The sequence below is a fragment of the Enhydra lutris genome, unplaced genomic scaffold (genome assembly GCF_002288905.1).
Source record: "Enhydra lutris kenyoni isolate GAN:26980312 unplaced genomic scaffold, ASM228890v2 scaffoldscaffold82, whole genome shotgun sequence".
NCBI lineage: Eukaryota > Metazoa > Chordata > Mammalia > Carnivora > Mustelidae > Enhydra > Enhydra lutris.
This window is the reverse complement of record NW_019154166.1, coordinates 6,577,142-6,604,641: the sequence shown is the minus strand read 5'-3', so window position 1 is coordinate 6,604,641 and position 27,500 is coordinate 6,577,142. Positions and strand designations below refer to the sequence as shown.

Genomic DNA, 27,500 nt, shown 5'->3' with positions numbered 1-27,500 from the left:
CAGCTGGCCCTTCCCTCCCCGCCCACCTGATGCACTCCCCCCACCACAGAAACCGCTATTTACCTACTTTGCCTCGCTGCCCACCCCCAGCATGGGTGCAGCTGACCCAGTGGGGGGGGCAGTTACTAAGGAGCACTAGATGGAGGTGGCTTGGTAAGGACACATTCAAGGACAGGTTAGTTCTGGGGACACATGACACAGCGAGCTGGGGTGCAAAGGGGCAGGAAGCAGCGCTCGGGGGCAGGGTCAATGCCAAGCAGGGGAGCAGGAGGCAGAGGCGGAGCCTGGCTGGAGAGAGCTGCCAGGTCTGGCGGGGGCAGCGGTGGGCCTGGGGAGCAAGCCAGAGGGAGGGGAGGGCCTGCCGTCTGGGGAGGGGGGCGGACAGGAATCCAGCAACTGGAGGAAACATCAGCTGGGCTGTGAATGTCCAGAAAATTAAAAAAAAAAAAATGAAAACAATGGAATATGCATTTGTACTGGGGAGAATCCATGTGGGCAGAGAAGAAGAATGGTAGAAGAACACGGGCACCCAAGGGAACGTCTCAGAGCTGGGTAACCCCCCAAAAAGGACAGCATGCGCAAAGGCAATGAGCTCTCAAATACTCTGTATCCGTGGGTGGTGCTCCGGTAGTGCTCCGGGCCCAGGAGCGACTCTCAGGGTCACCACGCATCTTTGAGATTCTGGAAATACCGGGGAAATCCATCTGGGAGGGGCGTTTTCTAAAAAGAGCTTTCATAGGTCAAATAGCATGGAGCACTGAGAGTCGGCCCTCAGATGGGAAACCAGGACGAAGCCGAGAAGAGGGCAAGACGCGAACCCTTGCGGCAGTTCTCCTACTGGCTCACTTCCTCCTCGTAGCCTCCCCGGTCCACAGCGATCGTCCTCTACATCTCTGCGGAACTTGCCCTCCCGCACCTGCCTCTCTCGAGGGGACCTGAAGCCCAGCGAGTGCAGAGCCAGGGCCCTTGTCCTGGAGCCCTGAGCTGGAGCCCTCAACAACAACCCAAGCACACCCACTGCCCGCTCCCGAACGCGGACGGTCCCATTTTTCTTTTGTCATTTCCCCATTTCACGGGGAACATACCTCCTACTCACTAAAGGAAAACAAAAACAAAAACAAAAACCCTGCAGCCCCTTCATGTAGGAAGCTGGCATTTGTGTGGACGTGTATGATAAAGATCGGGTGACAGGGCGTTATTAAGCGTCCGACTCTTGGTTTGGACTCAGGTCGTGATCTCAGGGTCGTGAGCTGGAGCCCTATCTCGGGCTCCACACTCGGCGCGGAGTCTGCTGAAGATTCTCTTTCCCTCTTAGTGCTTTCTCTCTCTAAAATAATCAATCTTAAGAGAAAAGATTGGATGAAAAGTTCAGCTTCCCAAAGCCTCCAAAATGTCTTCAGCAGGCGCCCTGGAGGAGATGCTGTATTCCCACTAACACGCGCACAGTGGCCTCTGATTTGAAAGAGCTTTCCAGCTTCTCAGCTGTTTCAGGACAGAAGCACCCGGCGAAGTAGTCCTGTGCCTTTCCCCCTTCCAGGATGCCCCTGTCAAGGAAGGGCCAGATGACACCCTCTCTGCTGGGACCCGAATGGCCATGTGCCCTGATTCTGCATACGGGGACAGGAACTGCCTTAAGGGCACAGGTCCCGCATTTTCTCTCTGGAGGGACTCAATCCCCCATAAACGTTCACTGAACGAGGAGCACCAGGAGCTCCCTCGCTTCTGCCCTGGAACAAATGGAAACACAAGGGGGCATCACACCGCACAGGTGCCCAGGCCCCACCCGAGTGACCACATGACCTCCACTCCTTCCCTGACTTGCACCAGTAAGCAGATGGGGAAACGGCTCCTCTGAATCTAAAGGTAGAGAGGATAGAAAGGGAGAATAACTACAACCCCATGTTTCAGAATCGGGAAGTCATTACGGCAGAAAAGGAAGGGGAGACCGGAGTTGGCAACTTAGCGCTCTCACGGCTTTCGTGAGCTGCCACCTTGCACGCCCGCCGCAGGATGCTATTCTCGGGAAGCCGGGGCTCCATCTGACGAGCCGGGGTGGGGGAGAGCTGGGAATCACTCGCTGCGTGCCAGCAGGATGCAGAAAGCCAAACACAAAGGCTCGGGACCAGGGAGGTGACAGCATCCATGAGGTCCGGAGAGGGCGCAGCCAACCCGCCCCCGCCCTGCACGTGCCTTGGCTGGCCTGGCTCTGCTTACCTGGTCCGCTCGGCCCCAGGCTGGAGGCCCAAGCCCGATGGCGACAGTGAGGGTGCTGCGGGGCCGTCCAGGGGCTGCTCCGGGAGGGGCGACGGCAGAGGCGCAGCAAGCTCGGCGGGCGGCGCGGGGGGCTGCATGGTGGGTGGGGCGCAGGATGCCTTCCTGCCGGCCGAGGAGCCTCTTCGAGCCACCCAGGACGTGTCCATGACCCTCACGCCCATGCTGGCGAGGGACACAAAGACACCCGCTTACCCACGCATGCCCAGGAGCAGGCGCCCTCCCCCGCACAGCGGACACATTCAAGCACGTCCGCCAGGAGAACAGCAGCACAGCCTTAGCACCCTCCTGGGCCAGGGAAGCGAGGCCAGGCTGGGGCGCTGCCCCGCCCGAGGCTGCTCCGAGCCCGGCTGCACACCAGCGGCCCTGGCGCGCCTGGTGGCTCCGCTTCCACCCTCTGCCAAAGCCAGCTGGCCTCAGGATCTGCGTGTGGAATCCAAGCTTGCCCCAGAGCAGAATGCAGCCTCTCTGGGGCTCACTCCCTCCCCCAAGTGGGAGACGGAGGTGGGCAGGGCGGGGGTTGGGGGGGGGAGCGGCAGGGGCAGCATCGCACTAGAAGGTGGCACTGACCAGCAGAAAACATCTAGACATCCGTCCTCCTGTTTGTCACTTGGGGTCTAGGACATAAGCCCGAGTCAGGACTCCTGCACTAGCCCCGGGACCCTGGCTGAGCTACAGTCTACGCAGGCCACACCCGCAGGTCTATGCGGCAGGTGAGGGGCTGACCGTGCCTACGGTCCCTCCGGGCTGCGATTCAGTTTTAACCACGGAGACCCCACTTCCACTAAATCGGCCAAGCAACCAAACACGGCACATTCACCCTCTCGCAGAGCTCACTAAAGGCATGGCTTGTTCTCAGAGATTGAACGTGGCCTCGTAGCTACCCAAGGATACTGTACCTTTGGATTTTCCTAAGGCTGCAGGGACAGAAACATACAGATATTAGTGTCAAAAAAACTATGCCTTCCTTTGGACACACGGGTTGTCTTTTCAAGGTCAGGGGCTGAAAGTGAGGCTTTTGCTGTGCCATGAAACGGATTCAGTTCAGTTGGCCTCTCTGAAGGGGCTCTTCTGCTTGAAGGGGCGAAGATCCTATCCTTTGTTCCAATGTGAATGGACAGAGAAGCCGAGCGCAGATACTGGTGTGTGTAGGGGTAGGGGTGTGGGGGGAGCCGGTGTCCTAAGGGAGAGTAAAAGTCGGTAGAACTAGCCATCTGCTGGCTTCCCAGTTACATGGTTTAAAGGTTATTCATTCTTTCCTCTGGTCTAGAAGCTAACTGGTACTATGGTATGAAGTCAAGATCCTCACTGACTAAACCAAGATTGGATGTTTCTAGTACTAAGGGAGACACATTCGTGCAGGAGGGAACCTCCCAGCACCTGTGTCTGCTGTGTACAGAGGCACAGTGGGGTGTGGGTATGGGGGCGATGGGGTGCTTACTCTGACCCACACCCATCAGAGGCAAAGGGCTAGTGCACTGTGAACTCTGCCCACCTAGAAGGGCATTTACCTTAGAGACCAGCAGTGAGAAACAACAAACCCAAGAAAAAAGGCTCAAATTGGGGCACCTGGGTGGCTCAGTGGGTTAAAGCCTCTGCCTTCGGCAAAGGTCATGATCCTAGGGTCCTGGGATCAAGCCCCGCGTCGGGCTCTTTGCTCGGCGGGGAGCCTGCTTCCCCGTCTCTCTCTCTCTGCCTACTTGTGATCTCTGTCTGTCAAATAAATAAATAAAATCTTAAAAAAAAAAAAAGGCTCAAATTTGGAGACTGGCTATAGCGGGTAGGATTTGGGTCCTTTAAGGAAGCGAGCCGTGGGGTCCAGCCTGCAGAGAGATGGCAGTAACGCTGAGCAGACACTGGGATGAGGACAGCCTCCTGACGCTTTTCATGTCCTGCCATTGTTACTATTCCTCACCTCCCTTGTATGGCTCTGAGAAGGCACCTGGGGATTTGGTGGGGGGGGGCAGTCTCAGGGGCTGGGTCTCTTTCCAAGACCCACTAGGTCTCAAGTCGTCGTAGATCTGAGGACTCGCCACCAAAAAATAAGCACCTTCTACAGGACATCCAGAATCACTCTCGGGGGTCAGGCAAAACTTGGGGGAAAAGTCCGGTTGCATTTAAAAGGGACTGCAAGGGACACAACTATGAGCTTCTGAATTTATCAGGATGAAAAGCGCCAAGGTCAATCTCACCCCATTTTCCTTATCCTATGTTCTTTCACATAGGAAGACCTTTCCATTTGGGGGTGGGGAGGGAAGCACCAGGGGGGCGTGGGCTCCAGGATCTGGGTTCCTGGGGGGTGCCTTCTACTTCTAACAGCATCTTCAAGCAACAGCAAGCCCAGACACCAGACTCCCTGCTGATCTGGTTTCCCAAGTGAAGGCACCAGCTAGGGCATGGGGGACGGACTGAGCAAGACCCGGGAAGTATCCGCAGCAAAACTCAGGTACCAAGAACTAAGAGCTGAGCACACGCTCCTGCTTTGACACAGGGACTGCGGTGCCATATGCAATCTTCACTCTCCCCGCTGAAATTCCTTTCTGAGGGGAGGCAGCACCTCTCTTTCCTAGTGCATGTGCATCAAACATTCAGAGACCTTTGGAAAAGCAATGCAAATCTTTACAGAGTGAATCAGTCACAAAGGCAGTGCTCCTGGGGGGGGGGGGTACTCAACGCATATTCGCTTTCAGAAAACAAAATTGGTATAAATAAATGGAATATTGAAATGTCTGAATGTCTATATAAAACCCAACCCGAAGACAAAAATTATAAAACGGCTTGGCACACTGCCACAGAGCAGAAGCTATTCAAAGACAGGAGAACACAACCCAAAGGTTATACTAAGTTTCCCTGGGAAGAAGCAACAGTAGCCAGAATCAAGAAACTGACTGTGTTTACCAAGAGAGGGATGAAATGGAAGGGTAATTAATCAAACACAATGGACTCCATGAGAAGTCACTGAGGCCAGCCTGGATGGCACAGATTTCCTGGGGCCCACTGCTTCCTGGAGAAAATTTAGAGGAACTGGTTTTCAGACCCCTGTAGAGATGAATCCAGGGCAGAGCAAGAAGTGAGAGGCCAGGAAGCTCCAGGAAGCAAAGGGTTTGGAAATTAATAAGGAGGCAGGAGTATGTTCCAGAATCCCACAGGGGACCTCAGGGCAAGCCTCTCCTATGGCTTTTTCTGGGTCCTGTGGGAGGTGGGAGCAAGGAGGCAGGACCAGAATGCCTGCATTTGGCCCTGGGATGCCTGTCTCCACTCCTGTCTTTTAGGGTCAAAGAGCCAAGGGGGGCAGGGAATTCAGAGCTCTGAGCTACTCATCACTGAGGTGCACGGGGGTGGGGGGGGCAGACCCAATGACAGTTCCTACTGACGCACAATCTGCCCTGCTGAACTCCTCCTATGTATGGAACTCATCATAGGACACACTCTGTACCTTTCCTAACAGACTGCATTGGGGAATAAGTTCTGGAACCATCCAAGTCTCTAGACCCAGTTAAGCCACTGACTTGGCAGAGCTCTCTCTCCATCCACAGAATGAGGCTAATACCTCCCATCCCACTTCCAGCACTGCTGTGAAGGTAATTTACAGTGACTGAGAGGCAAGGTACATTTAGCACGCCCTCAGACCCTCACCTGGGGGAGGAAGCCAAGTGGCCACTCAAGGGGCCATGGTGATGGGTGAGGGTGTGCCCCATAAGAAGCCCGTCTAGTTTTGCCAATGACATTTTATGGGGTCGACAAGCTGGAGAACACAGAGAATCACAAGGCACCTTCGTGGAGGGAAGATAAAGGCTTGGAGCTGGATGGTGAGGAGTTGGCCCTCTGTTCCGCTCACCCCAATGCTTCCGGGGAGCAGCGCCGCCCTCTGGAAGGAGGGATTTGGGGTCTGAATCCCAGATTTCCTCATTACTGTGTGATAGCGATGAGTTACCAAACACCTAGTTTCCTCTGATGGTTCTCTGTACAACCTCAGGGTTGTAAAGAACGAGGAAAACAGTATGAACGAATTACTAAGCACCTGCTAGGAAGCCAACAAGTGGTAGCCTTGACAATGATGCTCTGTCCTTGTAGGCGCCAAGGGTAGATTTTTTTTTTTTTTTTAAATCCTCATGGACAAAGACAGTGAACCTAAGCCTACAACAAGCTGACAGGAGGGGGACAGAAGCGTGCGGTGCAATCATGCCAGCGAGAGATGGAGACTTTGGGAAAGACCCCATCTGAGTCACGCGACCCAGCTTTATAGGATCTGCCATGAGACTGACATCCCTTCCTAACAAAACTCCAAAGATCCGGGGAGGGGGCAGTTCTCTGATAGACGTAAGGGGAACAAACAAGGAATAGAGTTTCCTGGGTCTTCCAGGAATCTGGTGAGATGGGCCACTGTGGGTTTCAGAGGAGGGGAAAGCATCCTTGGAGAGCTCTAGGTTTAAGGAAGAAAAATAAAGAGGAGACCCTCTTCTTTCCTTAAGTCTCACCACCCAGCCCAGGGCATCTGGGCAGGAAAGAAGGGAAGAACCAGAAGGATCTCATCTTGGTTGAAAGGTTCTTTGGGAAATAACACTTGTGGTGGGGAGGAGTCAGGCGGAAACAGCGGCCACCCTCCGCCCTACAAAAGGCCTTCCATGTCCCAAGGAGCCTCCTGAAACCGTCCACGTCCTCAGCCAGTCCGTGCTGGCTTTGGTGAATTTTGTGCTTGCAGAATTGGCCTGACTGCCCATGAGAGGGTGGAGATGCACAGACAGACATTTGTGGTGTTCTTAGCATGACGGCAAAGGAAGGGGTCGGGCAGAGTGCCTCATGGAGAAGCATGTCCAGCCATGTCGTGATCTTAAAAATGACATAATGTCACTCAAAAACCAAGTCCCTGTACTCAAAACAGCTGAGGTTTCCCACAGCATTGTTCTGAATGCTTCCTAAGTAGGATTTCATTCAACACACAGAACAAGGCCATTAGTTCCTCGTTTTGCAGTTAAAGAAATGGAGGCACTCAGAGGGTCACTTCCCAAGGTCAAGTGGCCAGAACTGAACTCGGAAGAGAGCCCAATCCCTAAGTTCATCCTTTGCATGTTCATAACAGGGCTCTTTCACATAAGGGGTGGGGTTCTTCTCCCACAAGGTGCGTAGACAAGGGACTAGAAAGGTCAGACCTAGAAACGTCTCCCCTGATGTAGGAAATGAAGCTGTGCTCTTATTGCAAAGTCTGTAACCTGGTAGGCCACATGGGGAAAGCATTAAGATCCAGAACCTTAAAAATTAAGAGACAAAGGAGTGTGCTGGTGGAAGGAGGGAGGGAGGGAAGACAGAAGCCCAAATCTGAAAGATGGAAGATCAGGCATCTACATAAGGAATGTATTTATCCCAGAGCAGAAGTTTACTGTGAACCGTTCTAGGGAATGGATCGTCAAGCATGAGGCAGGTGATTTTTCCTTTTCTCCCCTCTGTAGGACAGACATCTGCCACGCTGCCTTTGAATCCTGGTCAGGAATAATCCTAGCCAGATGTATTAACTAATATACTGTTTTTAAGTACTCAAGTCTAGAGAGATCTGGAACGTTCTGATGGCTATTCCAAAAAGCAGTTACATTTGGCAAAGGCCAGCCAGGAGAGAGGAGAAAAGAAATGCATCTGCCATCAGACAGCAGGAGCCTGGGGAATTTGGGAAGGTCTCCAAGCATCCACTGAAGACTTGTAAGTTCAGGGAATGTTTAAGATAAACTTGGGAGTCAGGAAGCAGTGGCTGGGGTCTGCGGGGTCCCCAGATGTTGAGGGACAGGAAACCTAAAAATCCTAAGACTTAGCGTTGGCTACACTCACTCAGGAAAGGCCAGAATCAAGTAATTTCCAGTTCCTCTGGGGATAGATAATTCCTTTCTTAAATACGTAACAACAAAGCTTCTTCACCTCCCCAGTACGAATAAAGGCTGGCCACATTTCGCAGACTCGATCTCAGCACCCACAAACGCGTCAATCCTGGTGATGCGGAAGCCGAGCTGGGGCCCCGGGCTGAGAATATACCTCTAACAAGGTCCCTTTGGTCAATGCAAACCCAAAAGAGGAGTCAAATTCCCCAGTAACCCGGACGACTTTCTAGGTAAGCTCGTCTTCAGACAGCCTCAGACTCTATCTGAAATAAAATTATTGCACCAGGTGTCCACGGCGACAAGCCTTTCGGGGTCACGGTCTCTGTGTGCTGTCCATCCTCGCCCGCAGGCTCAGCAGAGCACCCTAATATCCATGATAACAGGCCTTTGGACCCCTAGTTCTGGTTGTCAGGTGAGCACGGGCTTTCTGATTTAATAGATCTGGGAAAGGAAGCATGCCACAGCCACCTTACAAAAATCTGTGGCTGTGACGACGTGTTAAGGACTAAGAAGTCATACACTATGTGAACTGGTTTCCGTGTGTTGAATCATGAGTTTTCCAAGCCCATCAGACCCCAGGTTTCCGTCCCCTCCCAACCCAACATGACCAACAGTGCAACTAGTCGTGCACAGAGCCCCTTTCACATCGCTTCCGAACCTTCTCAATTAAAGGGCCTGTTCCAAAGTGCTGGACATCGAGGTGGAGGTCCAGATGGGTGGGACAAGACCCATCGCAGAGCAGGTGTCCAGCACAGGCAAAGGATGCGTCACACAGCAAACTGAGCTCTAGGGTAGACCGGTGGCTCTGGTGTAAAGATCCCCATAGATTTTGGGGTTGCAATCAAGTGGGTCTGGTAGGGCTCCTCTGAGGACCAGACAGCTATGCGACAAACAAAATGGCGGCAGGCACGTCAGGTTTGGAGACTTGAAAGAGGACTGAGCGTTGGTCTTCTGATTATAAAGAGCCAAGGCCACTGGGATTTCTTTGGGCAGATGCAATCCTGCTCAGACTCCAGAGGCTAGGACTGAGCTGGCACGGTGGCACAGATGTCAGCCAGCAGGGTGAGCGTGGAGAGCATGGGCCAGAGCCAGAAGGCAGCAAACAGGCAGCAGGGAGACTGGTGTGTATGGGATGGGCATTGGTGGTCCCGGTAGGATCTCTGAAGTCTACGGCTGGCAGTGGACAGGGAGTGGAGACAGAAAGGAGTAGAAAAGGGGAGGATCAGAGCCATCAGGAAGATGTGAACGAGGAAGGACAGTCCATCAGTGACATCATTTCTCTTCTTGCCTCTAGGTGCAGCCCTCTCAACGGTCCCAGCTGAGTTTGTTGAGACCCAGCCGGGGACATGGCCAATGGGAGGCATCAGACAAATGCTTAGGGACTATGGGTCCTTCCTGGAGGATGGGCAAGAGAGTGCAGACATCTTGTCCAACTCTTCAGGAGGCAAAAGGGCTCGCACAAAAAAATATTTGATGGGTCCAGGGATGGCATTCTGCCGTTGTCAGAAAAATAAAAGGGATCTGCAAGGTTATTTTCATGTATTATTTGGGACAAAGAATCCATGAGATAGATGTCGCTATTTCATAAAACAAAACAAAAAGCCAATACAAACAAGGTATGAAAAATACATAGTAACCTGTACCCTCAAATTTCCAAGTCAGAGCTTACACAGAGTATAAGGGCACAGAGGGTAAACTAATCAATACTTTGTGGTTCAGAGTGTTGGCACAGTCAGGACAGCCCGTATCTCACACCAACACCCAAGGGCCACAGAAGGAAAGTTCTGAAATTTTTTTTTTTTTAAATTGTACCACTGCCAAATTCAGATCGGCAAAATGTTTCTGCGATTCAGTGCTTCCCGACCCTAGAGACGCATGAGAATCAGCCAGGACACTTAAAAAGTACCCGTGTCTGAATCACAGCCCAGGCCAATTAAGGCAGCCTCGAAGAATGGGGTTGGGGCCACCGGACGGCAGCCTTTTTTTAAAAAGCTTGTTCTATCTTTTGTTGCATAACGAGCCACCCTCAAAATGAAGCAGATTATTTATCTGGGTCACAAATCCACACTTTTGGCAGAGTCTGGCAGGCACAGCTGTGTACCAAACACAGCATTAGCTGAGAAGGTTCGGCTTGGCGAGGAAGGCTCTGAGACCATTCCCTCCCAAAGCTGGTAAGTGGGTGCTGGCCGTCAGCTCAGTGCTCAGCTGGGGGTGAAGGCCGGGGACTTTAACTTCTCTCTGAGGGGCTGCCTGGGTTCCCACACAGCGAGGTAACTGTGTTCTAAGAGTAAGTATTCAAGAGACGCAGGCATAATCGACAAGGCTCTGTCTGATCCAGCTTCCAAAGTCCTAGCACGTCACTTCAGTCACGTTCCGGTAGATCAGTCAGTCGCTGAGGCCAGCTCATAGTCCAAGGGAGTGCGGTTAGATTTTGACCCTCAATGGGGAGAAGGACCAAGCACCTGCTGCCATTTTCACCACGAAGCTCCTGGCATACGGAGGGAGGTATCAGGTCCCGCAGCTGCTGTAACAAGCACCACAAAGTTGGTAAATGACAGAAATCTATTCCCTTCCCATTCTGGAGGCCAGAAGGCCAAAATCAGCAGCAATGGGCTGAAATCAAGACGGCAGGAGGGCTGTGCTCCCTCCAGGGGCTCCAGGAGAGAAGCTGTTTCTTGCCTCATCCGCCTCTGGTGGCTTCCGTTCCTTGGCACGCAGTCACATCCACATCCTTAAATCTCTCTGTTCCGCCTTCACATTTTTCCTTCTCTGCATGTGTATATCAAATCTCTGTTTGAATTTTTAATATATGGGATTGCAATTAGGGGCCACTCCAGTAATCCAGAGTGGTCCCCTTAGTTCATGGTCCTTCTTTTAATCACATCTGGAAAGACCCTTTTCCCAAATAAGGTAATAGTTATAGGTTCCAGGATTTAGGACCTGCTGCTAGCTTTGAGAGAGAGGCATTATTCTGCCAATCACAGTAATGAGAAAGGTGGATGTGAGCTCTAAAATCTGCCTCCAGGTCTTGCTGAAGAAACTCCATTTCCTGAGTCATCCTTAATCAAAGGCAGCAGGACAAAGCCTGGAGCGGGGGTGGGGAGTGAACCACTTTGTATGAGATCTAGGATATAAAAGCCACCAGCCAGGAAAACTATGTACAATTTTTTTTTTTAACTTGACCAAAATGCTTTCGTAAAGTGGGCTTTAATTTGTCAGTGTTTCAAGAGGGTAGTCTGAAGACCTTACAATGTGTCTCATAGATCTTAAGGGCTCCAAAATGGGATAAATGTGGAGAATTCCCTTACTATTGCTAAAATAGCACAAGGGCCTTCCGCTGGTGCAAATGGCTGTCTTCTCCCCCAAGAACACTTCCAACTGTAGGTTTCTGTTTCTGGGAAAGCTGGTTAGAAACTGATCATCTGCAAGCTCACTGTTCCTTAAAGCACCCAGGCCAATGCCCCAGACAATGGAGCAAGGATGCCCCTACACCAGTTAAGCCCTCCACGTCATTTAACGTTTAATGCAAGTTTTAAGATAGATAAACTATATCCACTTAGCTTGCAAGAGTAATTCATGCAGCACAGCCCCTACACTCTTCAAGTAGATGGTGGTGGTTCTGGCTTTAAAACAGAACAGTGTGCGGAACGGGCAAATCATTTACAAAGTTCTTGAATGACAGAGAGAGGAGGCAATTGTTTAACAAATCATCATTCAAGGGGCACCTGGGGGGGTCAGTCTTTTAAGCATCCGACTCTTGATCTCAGCCTAGGTCTTGATCTCAGGATTGTGAGTTCAAGTCCCGCATCGGTCTCCATGGCCAGCATGGAGTACACTTTTTTTTTTTTTAATTTTTTTTTAAAGATTTTATTTATTTATTTGATAGAGAGAGATCGCAAGTAGGCAGAGAGGCAGGCAGAGAGAGAGGAGGAAGTAGGTTCCCTGCTGAGCAGAGAGCCTGATGTGGGGCTCTATCCCAGGACCCTGGGATCATGACCTGAGCCAAAGGCAGAGGCTTTAACCTGCTGAGCCACTCAGGCGCCCCATGGAGTACACTTTAAAAAAAAAATTTATCATTCAAGTTTTTGCCTCTGCCTGCGTACTCTGGGGGCCAGCAGACTCGACGGCCCCAAGATTCCGCAGCAGTAACTGTCCCATAGGTGGCATCTGGATTGTTCTTCACGGGGTGCTGGGTATCTGACAGGGTCTGGCAGGAAAAGGACAGAGCAGCACACCTCGGGTGCAGAAACACTAGGACCAAAGGGGTTCTCCAAAACCCAGCTGGGACCAGAATTCATCCTCCAGGGTATCTTCTCAGCTGGACATATTTCTCAAAGGAACAGGGTTGCTTAAACTGAGGTTAAAAACAAAATCTGAGGGACTTGCTAATATGCGCTCCTCTCTCTTTCTGGATCTCTCTCTCTCACCAAGCAAAGATCAGACTCGAAGCATGCTCTTTTTTAAAAACTTAAGGAGGAGGCGCCAGGGTGGTTCAGTCAGTTAAGCATCTGACTCTTGATTTCGGCTCACATCATGATCTCAGGGAGGGTCCTGGGATCGAGCCCCGCCGTCCGTCCTTGGACTCTGCACTCAGTGGGGAGTCTGCTTTGGGATTCTCTCTCCCTCTGCTCCCGCCCCCAGTCTCTAATAAATATATCTTCAAAAAAAAAAAAAAAATTGAAGGAATTTCCCCTTACTCTCTCTGACATCTAGGAATTTCTAGTTTTCTTTCCTCATTAGCTGCAGCACAACCAACAGCACAGAGCTCCCTCCCCGCCCCACGCATAGCAAGGGTCTCCGCGGCGTAAGGAGACAAGCGGGGATCGATCATCCCAGGACACAGGTCCAGGTCCCCAGTGCCAACCTCCATTCAGAAACCAAGAGGGGTGAACAGTTAAGATGCAGCCCTACAATTCTTGGTTTTCAACCTCCCCTCTGAGGCCCTTCAGGCCATACACCTTAAAAGCAAGCCAGTCTTTCTGGCTTCCTGGAGACGGGTCAGGGAGGCAGAAGGAAGCTGTCCGAATCTCTGTTATTCTCATTCAGGGCTTTCTGGTCCTGGTCCATTTTGAAAGAGCAGCCGCTGAATTCTGTGTCCCCGCAGCAATTTTTAATTCTTTACACGACGGACTTGCCAGAGCAAACAGTGCAATGCCGGTTCCTTCTGCAAGATGCAGCTGCTGATGCCCTGAGCTTATGGGGTGCTCTCGACGCACACACTTTGGCTACCCTGGCTGGTGCTCCCCATCAATCCGCTGTGCTCATTACGAAACCTGTTGATGCCCGTTTTGTTGGTTTCGGGACTCACGGTATGCAGTTACACATCACGTAAGCGGACGTGAACAGGAGTGTCGAGAGGGTCGTCCCCACGCAAATTAGGTTGAATGCCTTTACGAGTCTCGTGGCGACTACATCACAGGAACTGCAGGTATCAGTCACAGGAGATGAGAAGTCTTAAACACTTACAGGAATTTTACATTCAGGTTGCTTCAAGGTTAGGTCTGCTCTCTGTTTCACAGAGACTGAACCTGACACGTTCTGAAGATGAAACGTTCAGCTACGGTTCAACGACAGGCTTACGCCCAAGTGTTGCTCAGGAACAGGAAGGAGCAGGGCCATCGTCAGTGAAAACCATGTGGGATTTGACAACTGACCCGTGTTCATACATTTTGAGTAAAAATAAAGTATTCATGTATTTCCTTAAATTCCCTTTGTTGGTCAACTTTTTTTTTTTTCCTTCTGATGAAAAGTAATCAGTACGGATCACAGCCATCGGCTCAGAAGGCTGCACTTACCTCTGCCCCTAGAGCCAGGGAAGCAAGCTAAGGGATTCAGTCACAACAGTCCAGAGCAAACACAGAGGAGGAGGCTACAGCTTAATTGCTACAAATTGCCTATACCACTGCAGAGAGTGCAGCCTAATCCCGGCAATCTGGGCTCGTGTTAACCCCCCACCCCTCCTCCCTCTGGCCCCCCAACGCTGACAAAGGGACACTGGTTCATACCCATCCTTTTTGTAAAACTCCAGCATCATATTATCCGTGGCGACGCTGAGGGGCCGGCGGGCCTGCTCGGGCTGGCGCCGGTCCGCGGGGTCCATGTCTGGGGAGGGCATTGAGCTGTAGTTGGCGTTGTGGTTCACGTGTACAGGACTCCCGTAATTCCCCGTGATGTTGAACTCTATCTCTGCAGGGAAGAGAGAATGGGTGTACGCGATCTATTGGTCACACCCTTCCCGGCCAGGAGGGAGATGACCACGTGTGTCCTGTCCTCTACACTTTACCCACAGAAAATGGTGTCCTGTGGTTCAAGATTAGGTCCCCTGTTAATATGAATTCATCCTAATATAATTCATCATATTAGCAGGTGAACACCAGTGCTCACCTATCACACTGATAGCATGAACATTAAATAAAACAATTTCTATTTATGATTAAAAAAAATTTAGTTAAAGAGGAACAGGTGGGTACTTTCTGAAAAAGGCAGAGTAGTCTTAATCGAATCAGGAAACAGGGCAAGGCCCACTCCCACCGCTGTTATGTAACACTATTGGAGAAGTGCTGGCCAATGGAGTAGGACAAGAAAATTAAATAAGAAGCAATATTATTTATAGGTGATGACATTATCTTTCTGGAAAACCGAAAAGAAAACATTAAAAAGGACTGGAAACTAGAGATTTCACTAAGGTCACTATGACTGTTGGCTGTCAAGTGACACTCGGAAGTATCCCTTTCTCTCCTGGCTACAACCTATGCACCTGCAATGGCAAATGAGTCTGCTCACGTGCAAACTCTCAGAATTACGCCTTACACTCCTACCTCCTTTACTTCTTTATCCTGATCTCCCACCCTCACCCAGCTGTGTCATCAATAGAACTCTTAGAACATTAAAAGTGAAGAGCGTTCATGGTCAAAATGCCTGAAACCAAGGAAAGACGATGCATCTTCCTCCCTGTTAGATCAGCACTGACTGATTACCTCTGATGGACAGGGCTCAGAACTGTTACCATTTCATCCTCCCACCACACCCATCTCAGGTTTATGTGGTGTCTCCAAGAGCAGGCGAGCTCTCTTTCCTTTCTGCTCCAGCATTTCACGATCCGTAGATTTGAAGACACCACGGTGTGGATCTTAGACCAGTAAAATCCACAGACATGGTTAGCGCAAGCAGTGTCCATCCTGTGGCCAGAATGTTGCTCAGCCAGGTATTAGATGGTAAGAAGCTACCATGACTCATGCAGATGTGCAGGAAGATTAATTATAAACGCCTTTGATTGCAAAGTTCTGAACTCCCAGTAATACTCTTATTCTTTCCCCGACTCCCCCACCCCTGGATCTCGATGCCACCACGTACCCCCAGGGAAGAACCAGTCTGCATGCTGGATGATGGGCTCGATGATCCCAACAATCTGTAGTGAAACCGTCGTCATCATCTCCGTGATGTTCCTGCGAGCACAGAACAGAGAGGGGGCAGGACCGGGTTACCAGCAGAGGCAGTGGAGAGGCACGCCTGGCCCCACAGCCCAGGAACGGCCCCTGACCTTAAGCCTGCCAACCCAGGGCTGAGAGTAGGCTTTGCCTTCAGAAGGACACTTCACCTTTCCGAACCTCTCTCTCTCTTCTACAGAATGGGGTAGCCAGAGAAGGCCTCTTTAAGGATATACGTAAATGAGTAATATACACGGAATCACCAGAATCACCAAGTATCAGGCAACTTTTCATTGTGAGGTATGATTCTCACAACTGCCAGACTCATCTGCTTTCCAACTCTGTTCTCCCTTTCGAGATAGGCCTCCGTCCCCGGCATCGAGATGCTGGGATGTTTGCTCTTCATAGACAAGTCAGGAAGGCCCGGGAGGAACTTGCCTGGCCCACTGTGGACTTAGATTAGCTCAGAGAAGACCCTCGCTGCAGGCCTGCAGCTCTATCAATGAGAAAGATCTGCAGAATTCTGGGTCTTCTCCCGCACCTAAAACATGAGCAGGCCAAGAGAGAAATGGGACTTGACAAATAAGAGGCTGACCATTAACCTGGGGCCCTGGCCATCCTGCCCGTACGCTACCCCACGCACCTTCCTCCCCGTGCACTCACCCTTCCGCTTGCGGCCACAGGAGGTTGGGTCCTAACACAATTGCCATGTTACTGGGAGTCATCTTGTTCACATCTTGATATTCTGATAGCTTGGATAAAAATTTGATCAAGTATCTGAAAGGAAGACAGAAGGGCCAGGTTTGACTCAGGCTCAACCCCAGCGATGTTTCACCAGCAGAGGGCAGAAGTTTCTCTCACACAGCCCATCTTACAGACAAGACGCATACATCCTGCGTTACAACTAAGATGTGTAATGAGCCAAGCCGTGAGAATGCTTAAAACACACACAGACTCCGATCTCACTCTACTACATGTCAACATCTGCATCGGTGAACCCTGACCAGAGAACTTCCCTATCGGTCCTTCTGATTCAGTGTCTAGCGACCGAAGCCCCTCCTTCTTTTCAAACCTCAGTTACCTGCCACCCCCCTGGGTGCAGACATGAGGAATGAAGTGCCCAGATGTCATCAGCAGGGACCTCTACACGCTAGGGGTGGTGTCGCCCGGGGTTAACCTCTGTGGGGCTTTGAGAGCTAATGGAAAAAAAAGCTAAACATAGATTCAGCACATGAGCCAACAATTCACTCCCAGAGACCTACCCAAGAGGAATTTGCCCCCACACAACTTGCACACAAATGTTCATCACAGCAGTGTTATGCAAGCCAGCCAGAAAGTGCAGACCATCCAAAAACGTCCACAAGGGAGGAATAAAACGTGGTCCAGCCATACAATGGAATACTATTCACCCACGGAAAGAAACAAGATATTGACACATGCTCCCGCACGGACGAAACTTGAGGACATCATCCTAAGTGAAATAAGCCAGACATAAAAGACCACATGTTGTAGGAGTCCACCCCGGTGAAATGTTCAGCAGGGACAAATGTGCAGAGATGGAAAAGGTAGATTCGTGTCTGCCAGGGGCTGGGATGGGGGAGTGACTGCTAACGGGAACGGCGTTCCTTTGTGGGGTGATGAAAGTGATCTAAAGTCAGTGATGACAGCTGTATAACCCTAGACACATATGACCACTACATTGTGCACTTTAAAAGGACACAATGCTATGTGAATCACAGCTCAAGAAACTCATGAGGAAGCCGTACCTTAAATCGCTCTTGGGAATTGCAAAACATACATTGCAAAACATACATAAAAATTACTACTTTAATCACTCTTAAGTGGATGGCAGCATTAAAGTCAGTAGCACGAAGGACTTTCACACAGTAAAGAACCATCACTGCCATCCATCTCCAGATCCTTTTCAGCTTCCAGAACAGACTCTCCAGACAAATAAAACACTCCCCTCCCATCCCGTGCTCCCCTCCTCCAGCCCCTGCCCCCCCACCCCTTCCGTCTCCGTGAATGTGCCAACTCCAGGTACCACACGGACGTGGAATCATACAGTATCTGTCCTTCTGGGACTGGCTTCTTTCATTTAGCACCATGGCCTTGAGAGTCACCCACTGAGTATTGCGTCATATCTATATTTTGTTTACTCGCCCAGTGATGGCCATTTGGGCTGTTTTCACCTCTTGGCTATTACGGATGATTTTGTCACGCACGGGAGAGTACAAGTATCAATCACTGCTTTCCCCTCTCCTGGGTCTATATATACTCAGAAGTGGCGTGGCCGGATCGGATGGTAATTCTATGTTTAATTTCTCAAGGGCCCACCATACCGTCGGCTGCTAGAATTTTGAACGGGGAAGCAGAAATACTCGGGCAGATGGCAACAGGGGCTGAAGCTGGGAGTCTGCATGTAGGGAAGCACAGAGGGGAGGCGGCAGGGCCAGGAGCGGTGCTGGCAAGCCAAAGGGAGGAGGAAGCAGAGAGTGTGAAGGTGCAGAAAAGATCTGTAGAGGAGCGGGAAGTAAAATCCAGGGGTGGGGGAAGGAAGAAAAGTGAGAGAGAGAGAGAGAGATGTGTGGGACAGAGGCGGTGAACGGTGGAGCACGGGAGGGTACTCTTCTGGCTCCTTTTCCCTGTAGACGAGCTCAAGGACACTTCCCCCAAGCAGCTCCAGGCTTGCTCAGCCTCTCCTGGCTGTGCCCGAACACTTATCTTTACAATAAACCCAGAGTATTGGGGAGCCGGGCTGGCTCTGTTGGTTGGGCGTCTGCCTGCCGGGGTCCTGGGATCGAGCCCCGCATCAGGTTCCCTGCTCAGGGGGGAGGTCTCCTTCTCCTTCTCCCTCTCCCTTTGAGCTCCCCCCCCCGACTCATGTGCTCGTTCTCAAATGAATAAATACAAAAAACCTTAAAAAGATAAACCCACAATATCTTAAAAATATCTTGCGTTTATCTTTGCTTCTTACACATCTGAGAACTCAACTGAATTAGCCAATGGTTTTCCAGACTCCCATAGCGCTTTCCATTCCGTCCTTGGCAATATGGTAATTAACAACCTCGCAGGGACGTCTGAGGCTCAAAGGAGACCATGCGCGTTAACCAAGCTCGGTGCCCCCGAAAATGCCGCGCATGCCAGTTACCACGACCTTTCTCCAGGAAACTGTGTGTGTGCGGCTTAATAACCCTGACCCTGGGTCTCCAGAATCCGTCCACTTACCGGATGTTGTTGTGATTGGCCTTGGGCAATTTTTCACAAGCATTCCACAGAGCCTGAAGCCTCTTGTCTTGCTCCTGAATACTGGGGAATAAAGAGGAAAGCCGCTGGTTGAGCAGGGATCGATGAGATCTCACCGGCAATCGTACCAACCAGACGAAGAATGAGAAGCCAATGTTGCGAATGGCCATACCCACGAGCCATGATCAGCCAAGCGCTGAGTGACACCTATTTCCCTTTCTGCGGCCCCCGTCTTGCCCTGCAAACTGCCGTGGTGCGTGTCACAGGTCTTGGGTGAATGCAGGGCCATGGGGTTGTCAGGAAGAAGATTCCAGCACAGAAACCAGGATACGACATACCAGTCAAGAGAGCTCAACCCACTTTCACACCGGGGGCAGCCTGTTGTCTATTCAATAAATGGTATTTAAAGTTCCTTGGCATCTGACACATCACAGGTGCTCAAAAAATACCTCTGAATCAGTACATTACATGAGCTCAATATACACATAAGAAAATCTGACCTTCAAGATCTAACTCAGACGGATGATTTCCATGAACCAAAGATTGTCCCCTCTACAAAAGGTCTGCTCCAAGGGTTTTTACTTTGATCTATTTTTTAATAAGGCCACTAGGAATTAAAAGACATTACTTATAGGACTACGTTTTATATATGCTTTTCGTGAGAATCTACAAGGCATACATGGTTAGGAAGGCCTTTCTGCTCAAAGAATCTTCTCCAGAAAAACTAAAAGGAAAACACTGGCAGGGTGAGGGCTCAGCTGTGACCCCTTAACCTGGGGCCCGAGGCAGGGTGGTTACCAGCACCCACACACGTCATCAATGTGTACCCACAGGTCCATCCACAGATCCTGGCCAAGGGGAGAAAAATCTCTTTTTTCTCTCAGTTCAGCCTTGAGAAGGGGTAACCATCTTCCCAAACACACTTTTCCTAAGACTCTGATGTGCAAATCAAACGAGCCATTTAGAAACGGAGAGGTTTACAGATCGTATTCGCAAAGTGGCTTCAATTTGACCAAAGGCTGGACGAGGAGGATTTGGTGCAGGGAAGCCATTAAAGACCCGGCTCCAACCTGCCCATGATCATGTGCCAACTACCGACTCTCTACACAACCTCGCTCTCCTCATCTGTAAAATGGGCTCATGGGATGACCTCCTGTCTGGAGTCAGCATGAGCAGTACAAAGGAGCCTCTGTATGAAGGGCTCAGCAGAGGGTCTGGTTGATCTCAAGCTTTAAAATCGGCATCTGAGGGGAAAGGGCAGATGCTGCCAGGACTTGGCTAGATCCCGATGCCCCCGCTGTTCTCCCTTCTCTGGCTCCTCTAGCATCAAGACCGAGTATACAGTCCAGAAATAAAGAGAGGGTTTCCATCAGCAGATACGCTCTCATTTCTCTTCATCCCTAGGACCACTGAGGGGCTCTAGAGAGACGCAAAGTGCTGTAGGTAGGCACGTGGGTTCCAGGCCAGATCCTCTGGACTCGACTCCTCATTCTGCCATTTATTAGATGACAGGTAACCTGGTGACACACCTGCTCTAAGACCTGTCTTCCTCACCTGTAAGCTAGGGAACACAGCACAACCCGCTTTCAAAGGGTTCGTTCCTGTGACAATTAAATGAGTTGAAAGCACCTAATGAGATTAGAACAGTGACAAGTCTCTAATAAACACTGGACAGAGGCATCGCTCATGGTCAATATCGTCACGGAGCTCACACCCACGCTCCACCAGAAGATGCAAGCATGCCAGGTAAACGGCCAGGCTTTTCCGATGCATAGCCTCTGCTCCACCTTGGGAAAAAAAAACCCAGCATCCCACCACATGATGGGAGCTCTTCCTTTCTCTAACGCCACACACAGAGCCTGGCCTCCCTCGGAGGTCAGCTGCAGGGCCCATAGAAGCACATATGTACTTGAACATTCCTACTGAGAGGCTACGCTGGCTGTGCCTTGAGACAAAACCTGTGACAAAAGAGCTCTACAAATCACGTCCCATCTCAGGCACCCGCGGACCAGACGTCAAGTTTTTATATTAGCTATTAATGGGCCATGATTAACATCTTTTTAACGAGTACAAGTAAGAGTCAAGACCCTGTGACCCTCCTCTTGTTCTGTGCTTCTCTCCAGAAGGAATCATGACGATCTGCTTGTGTGAGCCCTTTCAGAACCTTCTACGCACTTATGCATATATAGAGGCACTCCTGCAATTACATGGTTTTGAGTGTGTTGTGTTTTAAAAAAACAAAACAGGATATTATGTGTCCTTGTTAACTTGTTTCATTTAACGAAAAAGTAAGTCTCCCCATCTTTTTGGGTTAGCGGGAATAGCTCGACCAGGGCTTTCCAGCGTTCCAGAGTATGTCACAGTGTAAATACGCCGTGATCTATTTACTCATGCCCCTGGTCCCCAACCAGTACAGCTTTAATAACATCCAGGCTTTTCCTATTCCAAATAACATCGGCATCGGCATCCTTCTACCCGCCTCTCTGGGTACAAGCACGAGCATTTCTCCACCATATATGCCAAGAAGCGGAGTCCTAAGATCAGAGGTCACACACTTTCCTCATTTCAATAAATCCTTGCAAATAACCCTACAACCATACAGTTCAAGACGCGGCGTACTCACTTGGAAGCCTGAATCCACTCGTCATAGAGTTCAAAGGTCATCAGAGGTTCCGGCAACTCTCGGAGGTAAGATTTCAAAGCTCCTGGACATGGACACAATAATGGCTCTGAGCCACTTGATGCTGGCATAGACGGGTACTACCAGCCGGCGTCACCCGTGGGGGTGGTCCGTCTGGGGACAGGCTCCCCTAATCCCCACACCACGAACGGTGGTTTCCCACGTGAACAGCTCGGAGGCTCTGGCACGGTAGTGGGGCCTGCACTGCCAATCACGTTGGTTTCCCCCTATTTCCCACCATCACCTGTGTCTCTCGGCACACTGGGAAGATCTCTCCTCACGGGGCCCCAGCAATCAGGCGTAAAACTGAGCGTCAGGTGGACACAGATGATACATGCGGGGAAGCCGCTAGCTTGAAGGTAACGTGACCACGCGCCCTTCCCTGGATACAGCTGAACCAAGCTAGGAAGCTGCTGGCTCGAGGGTCACATGACCGCACACCCTTCCCGGTATACACGGGACGCATGCCGGGAAACCACTGGCTCAAGGGTCACATGACCATGCGCCCTTCTGCGAATGCATCTGACACGTTAGGAAGCTGCTGGCTCGAGGGTCACTTGACTATATACCCTTCCCTGGATACATCTGACATATGCGCTGGCTCGAAGGTCATGAGACCACGCGCCCTTCCCTGGATACATCTGATGCATGCTGGGAAGCCGCTGGCTCGAGGGTCACATGACCATGCGCCATTCTGCGCACATTAGGAAGCTGCTGACACCTTAGGAAGCTGCTGGCTCGAGGGTCATATGACTGCATGCCCTCCCCCGGATACATCTGACATGTACGCTGGCTTGAGGATCATGTGACCCCCACGCCCTCCCCGGATATATGTGACACGTGCTGAGAAGCTGCTGGCCCTAGCGTTATGTGACCACGCCCCTTTCTGCCAGATACATCTGATGCATGCGCTGGCTTGAGAGTCATGTGACCACACGCCCTCCGCGGGTATATCTGATGCACGCTGGGAAGCCGCTGGCTCGAGGGTCACGTGATCATGCTCCCTTCCTCATGAGCTTCTCCAGCACGGGGGCGAGGGGGGGGCTCGCTAAGGGGCCGAGGCGCCCACCTGCGATCGCGTGGGGGTCTGCTGAGTACTCCTGCACGTCCACCACACAGCAGTCTAGGGCAGCTTTCAGCTTCTTCAGCTTGGAGGCAGACGGCGCCACACGGAAGAGCCCCTGCAACAGCACGGAGGGTCAGTGCACAGCCCTGCAGCGCGAAGGCACACGAGCAAGACCAACTCACACGCAGCCTCCCAGCTCCCTCCCTCCAAAATCCCCTTGATCCGTTTTCCCCATCACCGCCTCCCAGTATGGCAGCTGCCCGCTCTCTAAATGTCCCATCCTCTACACGGAAGCAACTTTTGAGCGGGACACCCACTGCAGTGTCCACAGTGCCTGGGGCGGGGTGACGCCTCATTCTGGTTCGCTAAGCATCTGTGGGATGAATGAACCTCGGGCACTGCAACTTCTGGTGTGTTCCGGAGAGATGCTGGAGAAGTCGGCCAACACCTGGTCAGATGCGGGGGTGTAGGTAGCTGGATGTGAAAAGGTCTACAGGGCAAGAGCGTGTGTGTGTCCTGGGAGACGCAGGCCTCTACTTTTAGAGACCAAGTCTATGTCCTCAGGGGACGGGCAAACTAGGAGTGGTTTGTTAGGGAGCAATGCTTCCATCAGCCCCTCCATGTTTCATTCTTTCTTTAAAAAATGATTTTATTTATTTATTTGACAGACACAGCAAGAGAGGGAACACAAGCAGGGGGAGTGGCAGAGGGAGAAGCAGGCTTCCGGTGGAGCAGGGAGCCGGATGCCAGACCCTGGGACCATGACCTGAACTGAAAGCGGACACTTAATGACTGAGCCACCCAGGTGCCCCCCCATGTTTTTTGTTGTTTTTTTTTCCGTGTTTCATTCTTAAAATTACTTCTGAATCCCTATCACGGCTTCCAAGTGAACCACTGTCCCTTGCACACAAATGAGCTCTGAAGAGAGAGAGAAGACAGATATGCTGACGAGAAAAATGCAGGTCACAGTCAGAAGGGAACCCTCAAGCCACAGGTGAGTTAGACATGACCCAACAGCTACTGATTGGTTTCGCCTTCTCAGCTCCTGGCATTCTGCAGAACAGTCCTTGCGCTTTCGACCTTTTGTAGCCACCATGCGGATCTCCACGTTTCTTCCAAAGAAAATTTTCCTGGTCTGGGATATGGAGTGTCTGTCCTGCTAAGATGGTTAGCTCCATTCTGAATAGATGTCCAGAGCTCTCTTTGTCTGTATATGGGAGGAAGCTCCATAAATATGTTTGGATGAGTGCATGACTAAGGCTGCTGTGCCCGAGAGCAAGTGACAGCAGGTACCAAAGCGGTGGGTTGGATTCTCATAGAACCACGCTACTGTCGTGGAGGAAACCAAATGCAATGGCACCTGGTGACAGATACTGCCAAAGAGAAGTGAGTAGGGCTGTCAAACAGCCTGTAGACTTTGGACCATGTCACTGAGAAGGCCATTTCACTGAGTGACAGATAAAATCCAAGAGGAGGAGGAGGGGCTTCTTACAACAGCTGGTGAGTGCAGTTTGGGGGTGTCTGAGGAAAATCTGTGGGTGCATATTGAAGAAATGGTGGCACACGTGGGAGTGGAGCCCAGAGGAGGGGGAAGGACCCCAAAAGCTCCCTGAGGGCAGGGATGGGGTGATGGTGCTGGCAATCCCGAGCTGCTGGCAGGGGAACCGGGGAGCCAAGGCAAGAACAAAACCAAAGAGCTGGGGAAGGAGTATGAGGTTGTAGTTGAATTGGAAAAACTATTTTTTTCCAGGCTAGGGACAACCTGAGCATTTCTGTTACTACAAGGAGAAAAGCTGGTACAAAGTAGGGAAAAACAAAAAGGGGGGGTGGTGTATAGGGAGAGGGAGAAATAGCCGGTTGATGCTGATTAGATATTTGAAGACATGAACATACTATGTTTCTGTTTTGTACATAATGCTTTTATGTTCCATAGTATATATAATTACAATCTATTCCCTATCTTTTAGAGAAACATACTGAAGTATTACAGATGAAATGACACAGTGTCTGGGATTGGCTTCCAATTATCCAAGGCAGGCGTTGGGGGACAGGAATGGAGGCAGAGGGGAAGCAGGACGGTCCATAATCTAGGTGATGAGGCTCATTATTTCATCTTTATGTGTTGCAGTTTTTCCATAATTTTAAAAAAGCGATGGGGTGAGGGGAGGCCCAATTCACCTCCCTCCGTAAGGCTCTGGCTCAGGGACTCTAAAGATCTCCATACCTAGTAACCAGTAACAGACACGAGAATGCCCGGCACTTAAAACATGGTCCAAAAACCCCACATTTATCCCATCCCTTGGGAAGAGTCCGCAGCATGTGGACACGCCTGGCACAGAGGCGGCGGCCAACATGCATTTGGACGATCACTGGCTTCCTTCTCTGGTGCAGACCTCGGTTTGTCACACATGACCCAGAGCCCACGTAAAGACTTAATCTGAATTAATCAGTTGTGTTACATAGATGCTAGACACGTGTCCCCCCAGCAAGTTCATATGCCACGTGTATACTTTGCTCAGCGGTAAATGCACGGCCCACCCTAAGTGTATATCGATTGTCAGATCAGATCAAAGGAAGATGGACCAAAGATTTCAAAAGCGCCTAGAGAAGAAACCAAGCACGAGCTCCATCTCCCAGGAAATGGTTTACACGCCAATAAAACAAGAGTCACCCATTTCCCATAGACTTCTTTACATGTGGCTCTTAAGAAGGGCTTGTCCCCGTCAATATCAATCCTGTTTTCAGGATCTCTCAAAGAGTCACGATCAGAAAGGTTAAAAGGTCTATTTTTAAAATGAGGGAATTCATCAAGCAAAGAAGGAAAAGGTGGAGGATGGGGCAGAAAAAGAAGAGAACAAGAGGGGAGAGGGAGGGAGGAGCAGTGGTCTGGCCTCAACCTGTTAAATATGAAGACAGGATGGCTGGAGCGGGGCCGGAGGTTTCTCAGGGGCCAGTGGTATCAGCCTCGCACAATCCTCCTCCCCACTGACGAGTGAAGGCTTGAGGAACAGAGCGGGACCAATGTGTGTGCTGCAGGACGGGGAGCTGTCCCGTATCACGACATGTCTGGGTTGGCGGGGGCCAGGGAGGGAAGGAGATTCCCACAGGCTCTGTGGCCCAGAGCAGGGCACCTGCTTGGGGCTGGGTGCAGCGGTCCCCAGACCTACCTCCTCCTGCATCCCACACTCAAGCAGCATCGTCACGCAGGCCTCGATGGGGAAGGCGATCTCCCGGCCGCTGATCGTGAGGTGCTCCTCCAGAGGCTTCCCGAAGGAGGGCTTCTCCACCCAGGCCTCTGAGCGGGGAAGCAAGAGAGGGGCCTGTCAGCAGTTAGTGACGGACACTTGTGCTGGAATAGTTCTTTCCTTCGGGTCAGGCAGAGAGTTGCCCGATTCCCAAAGACACGGAGGCCCAGTTGAGTCTCCATTCTTGTGGTCTGGGGAGGAGGGAGGAGCCTGGGCGGGGCAGGCGGCTGGAGAGTGAGCGGCGCCTGGACCTGCTGGGCTTCATACGGATACGCACCAACCACACACCTCCACGCATGCCCCCCAACTCACCCCTGGAGGGGGGCAGTGCGTATGTGGGTGTGCTGGCTCAAAGAACCAATGTGGAAAGTTCTGGAGGCTCGTCGGTGGGGCTAGAGGAGATCGGGGTATTGGGGGTGGGGTACTCATGCCGGCGGGCAAGCGGCCTCACCCACCTCCCCGCTCCAGGGAGGGTCTGCACTTACCCTGTTGTGCTTTTATCTGAGGCAACACGGCCTGCAAGAGCGCCAGGGACTTCCTGTGGTACTCGGCCTGCACTTCGATGAGCTGAAGAGACACAGGGACAAGCATTACCCATTGTGGGAGGGTGGGGAGCGCGGCTGCCGTGCCCCATGGGGGGCTCTGCGAGAAGGTGTCCCCTCTTCCTCGCCTCACCCTGCTCTCTCTCAGGCCACTCCAAATGAGGGCTCGAGCTTTCCGCCTCCTCAGCCTCTGGAGCAAAGGAGTCCCCTCAAGGGGACATTTGGGAGGCAGGAGAGTCACCGAGGACGAGGGGGACCACCCCGGGAGCCCTGGTGCCTGATACAGACAACTTGCCTTCACCGGGACCTCACCTTGCCTCGCACCCCATCCTCAAAGCAAAGTCAACTGAGAGGAGGGCAACAGGAATATATAAATGGGGACACATTTAGAAATCAGTCTGTTGGTGAAGCATCCAACTCTTGGTCTCGGCTCAGGCTATGATCTCAGGGCCGTGGGATTGAGCCCCATGTTGGGCTCCACGCAGACTCTGCTTGGGAGTCTCTCTTCCCTCCTCCCTGCCCCCCCACCAAGCATGTACACTCCACTCACTCTATTTTTTTAAAAAAATCCATTTGCCTAGATGACAGAGCTTAATGCTAGGCTGTATATATCTTGGTTTCTGCAAAGTGAGTTCAACATATGACTGATCGGAAACTGTGTGGCTTGGTCCACAATCCCCAAGGACCCTGGGCTCATGTACAATGGCTCCGGCTCCATGATGCAGCCCCAAAACCCAAATTCTTTCAAATTTACCTATTTTGACCATTCTGCTAATGACACAGCTGCTGAAATGTTAACAAGAACAGATGGACCCGGGTAAGCAACAGTCCTGCCATTTCTGTTCTGAGACTCCCCTCACCCTGCAACTGTGTGCACCTGAAGGAAAGTGGAGCAAATCTCTCCATTGAGATGGTTGGCACATTTGCGACGACATGGATGGAACTAGAGGGTATTAAGCTTAGCAAAATAAGTCAATGAGAGAAAGACAATTAACATATGATCTTCCTGATATGAGGAAGTTAAGAGGCAACGTGGGGGGTTTGGGGGTAGGAAAGGAATAAATGAAGCAAGATGGGATCAGGAGGGAGAAAAACCAAAAGAGACTCTTACTCTCACAAAAACTGAGGGTTGCTGGGGGGAGGGGGGCAAGGGGAGGGT

General features: G+C 51.2%; 1 protein-coding gene across 2 annotated transcripts in view; it reads right to left on the bottom strand.

Annotated features, from left to right (window-relative positions):
- Positions 1–27,500, bottom strand: part of LOC111161077 (Rho GTPase activating protein 44) — a 167,731-nt gene that overhangs the window by 10,703 nt on the left and 129,528 nt on the right. Inside the window, exons 9-18 of one of the 2 annotated variants that reach the window (XM_022524554.1) lie at positions 26,285–26,366; positions 25,722–25,849; positions 22,558–22,669; positions 21,432–21,513; positions 18,791–18,871; positions 16,226–16,339; positions 15,489–15,580; positions 14,141–14,321; positions 3,171–3,188; positions 2,215–2,436 (exon numbers count right to left, since the gene is read on the bottom strand). In XM_022524554.1, the coding sequence (XP_022380262.1) occupies positions 2,215–2,436; positions 3,171–3,188; positions 14,141–14,321; positions 15,489–15,580; positions 16,226–16,339; positions 18,791–18,871; positions 21,432–21,513; positions 22,558–22,669; positions 25,722–25,849; positions 26,285–26,366 (1,112 nt within the window). The remainder of the gene's footprint in view (positions 1–2,214; positions 2,437–3,170; positions 3,189–14,140; positions 14,322–15,488; positions 15,581–16,225; positions 16,340–18,790; positions 18,872–21,431; positions 21,514–22,557; positions 22,670–25,721; positions 25,850–26,284; positions 26,367–27,500) is intronic. The other variant, XM_022524555.1, reaches the window with a different exon arrangement.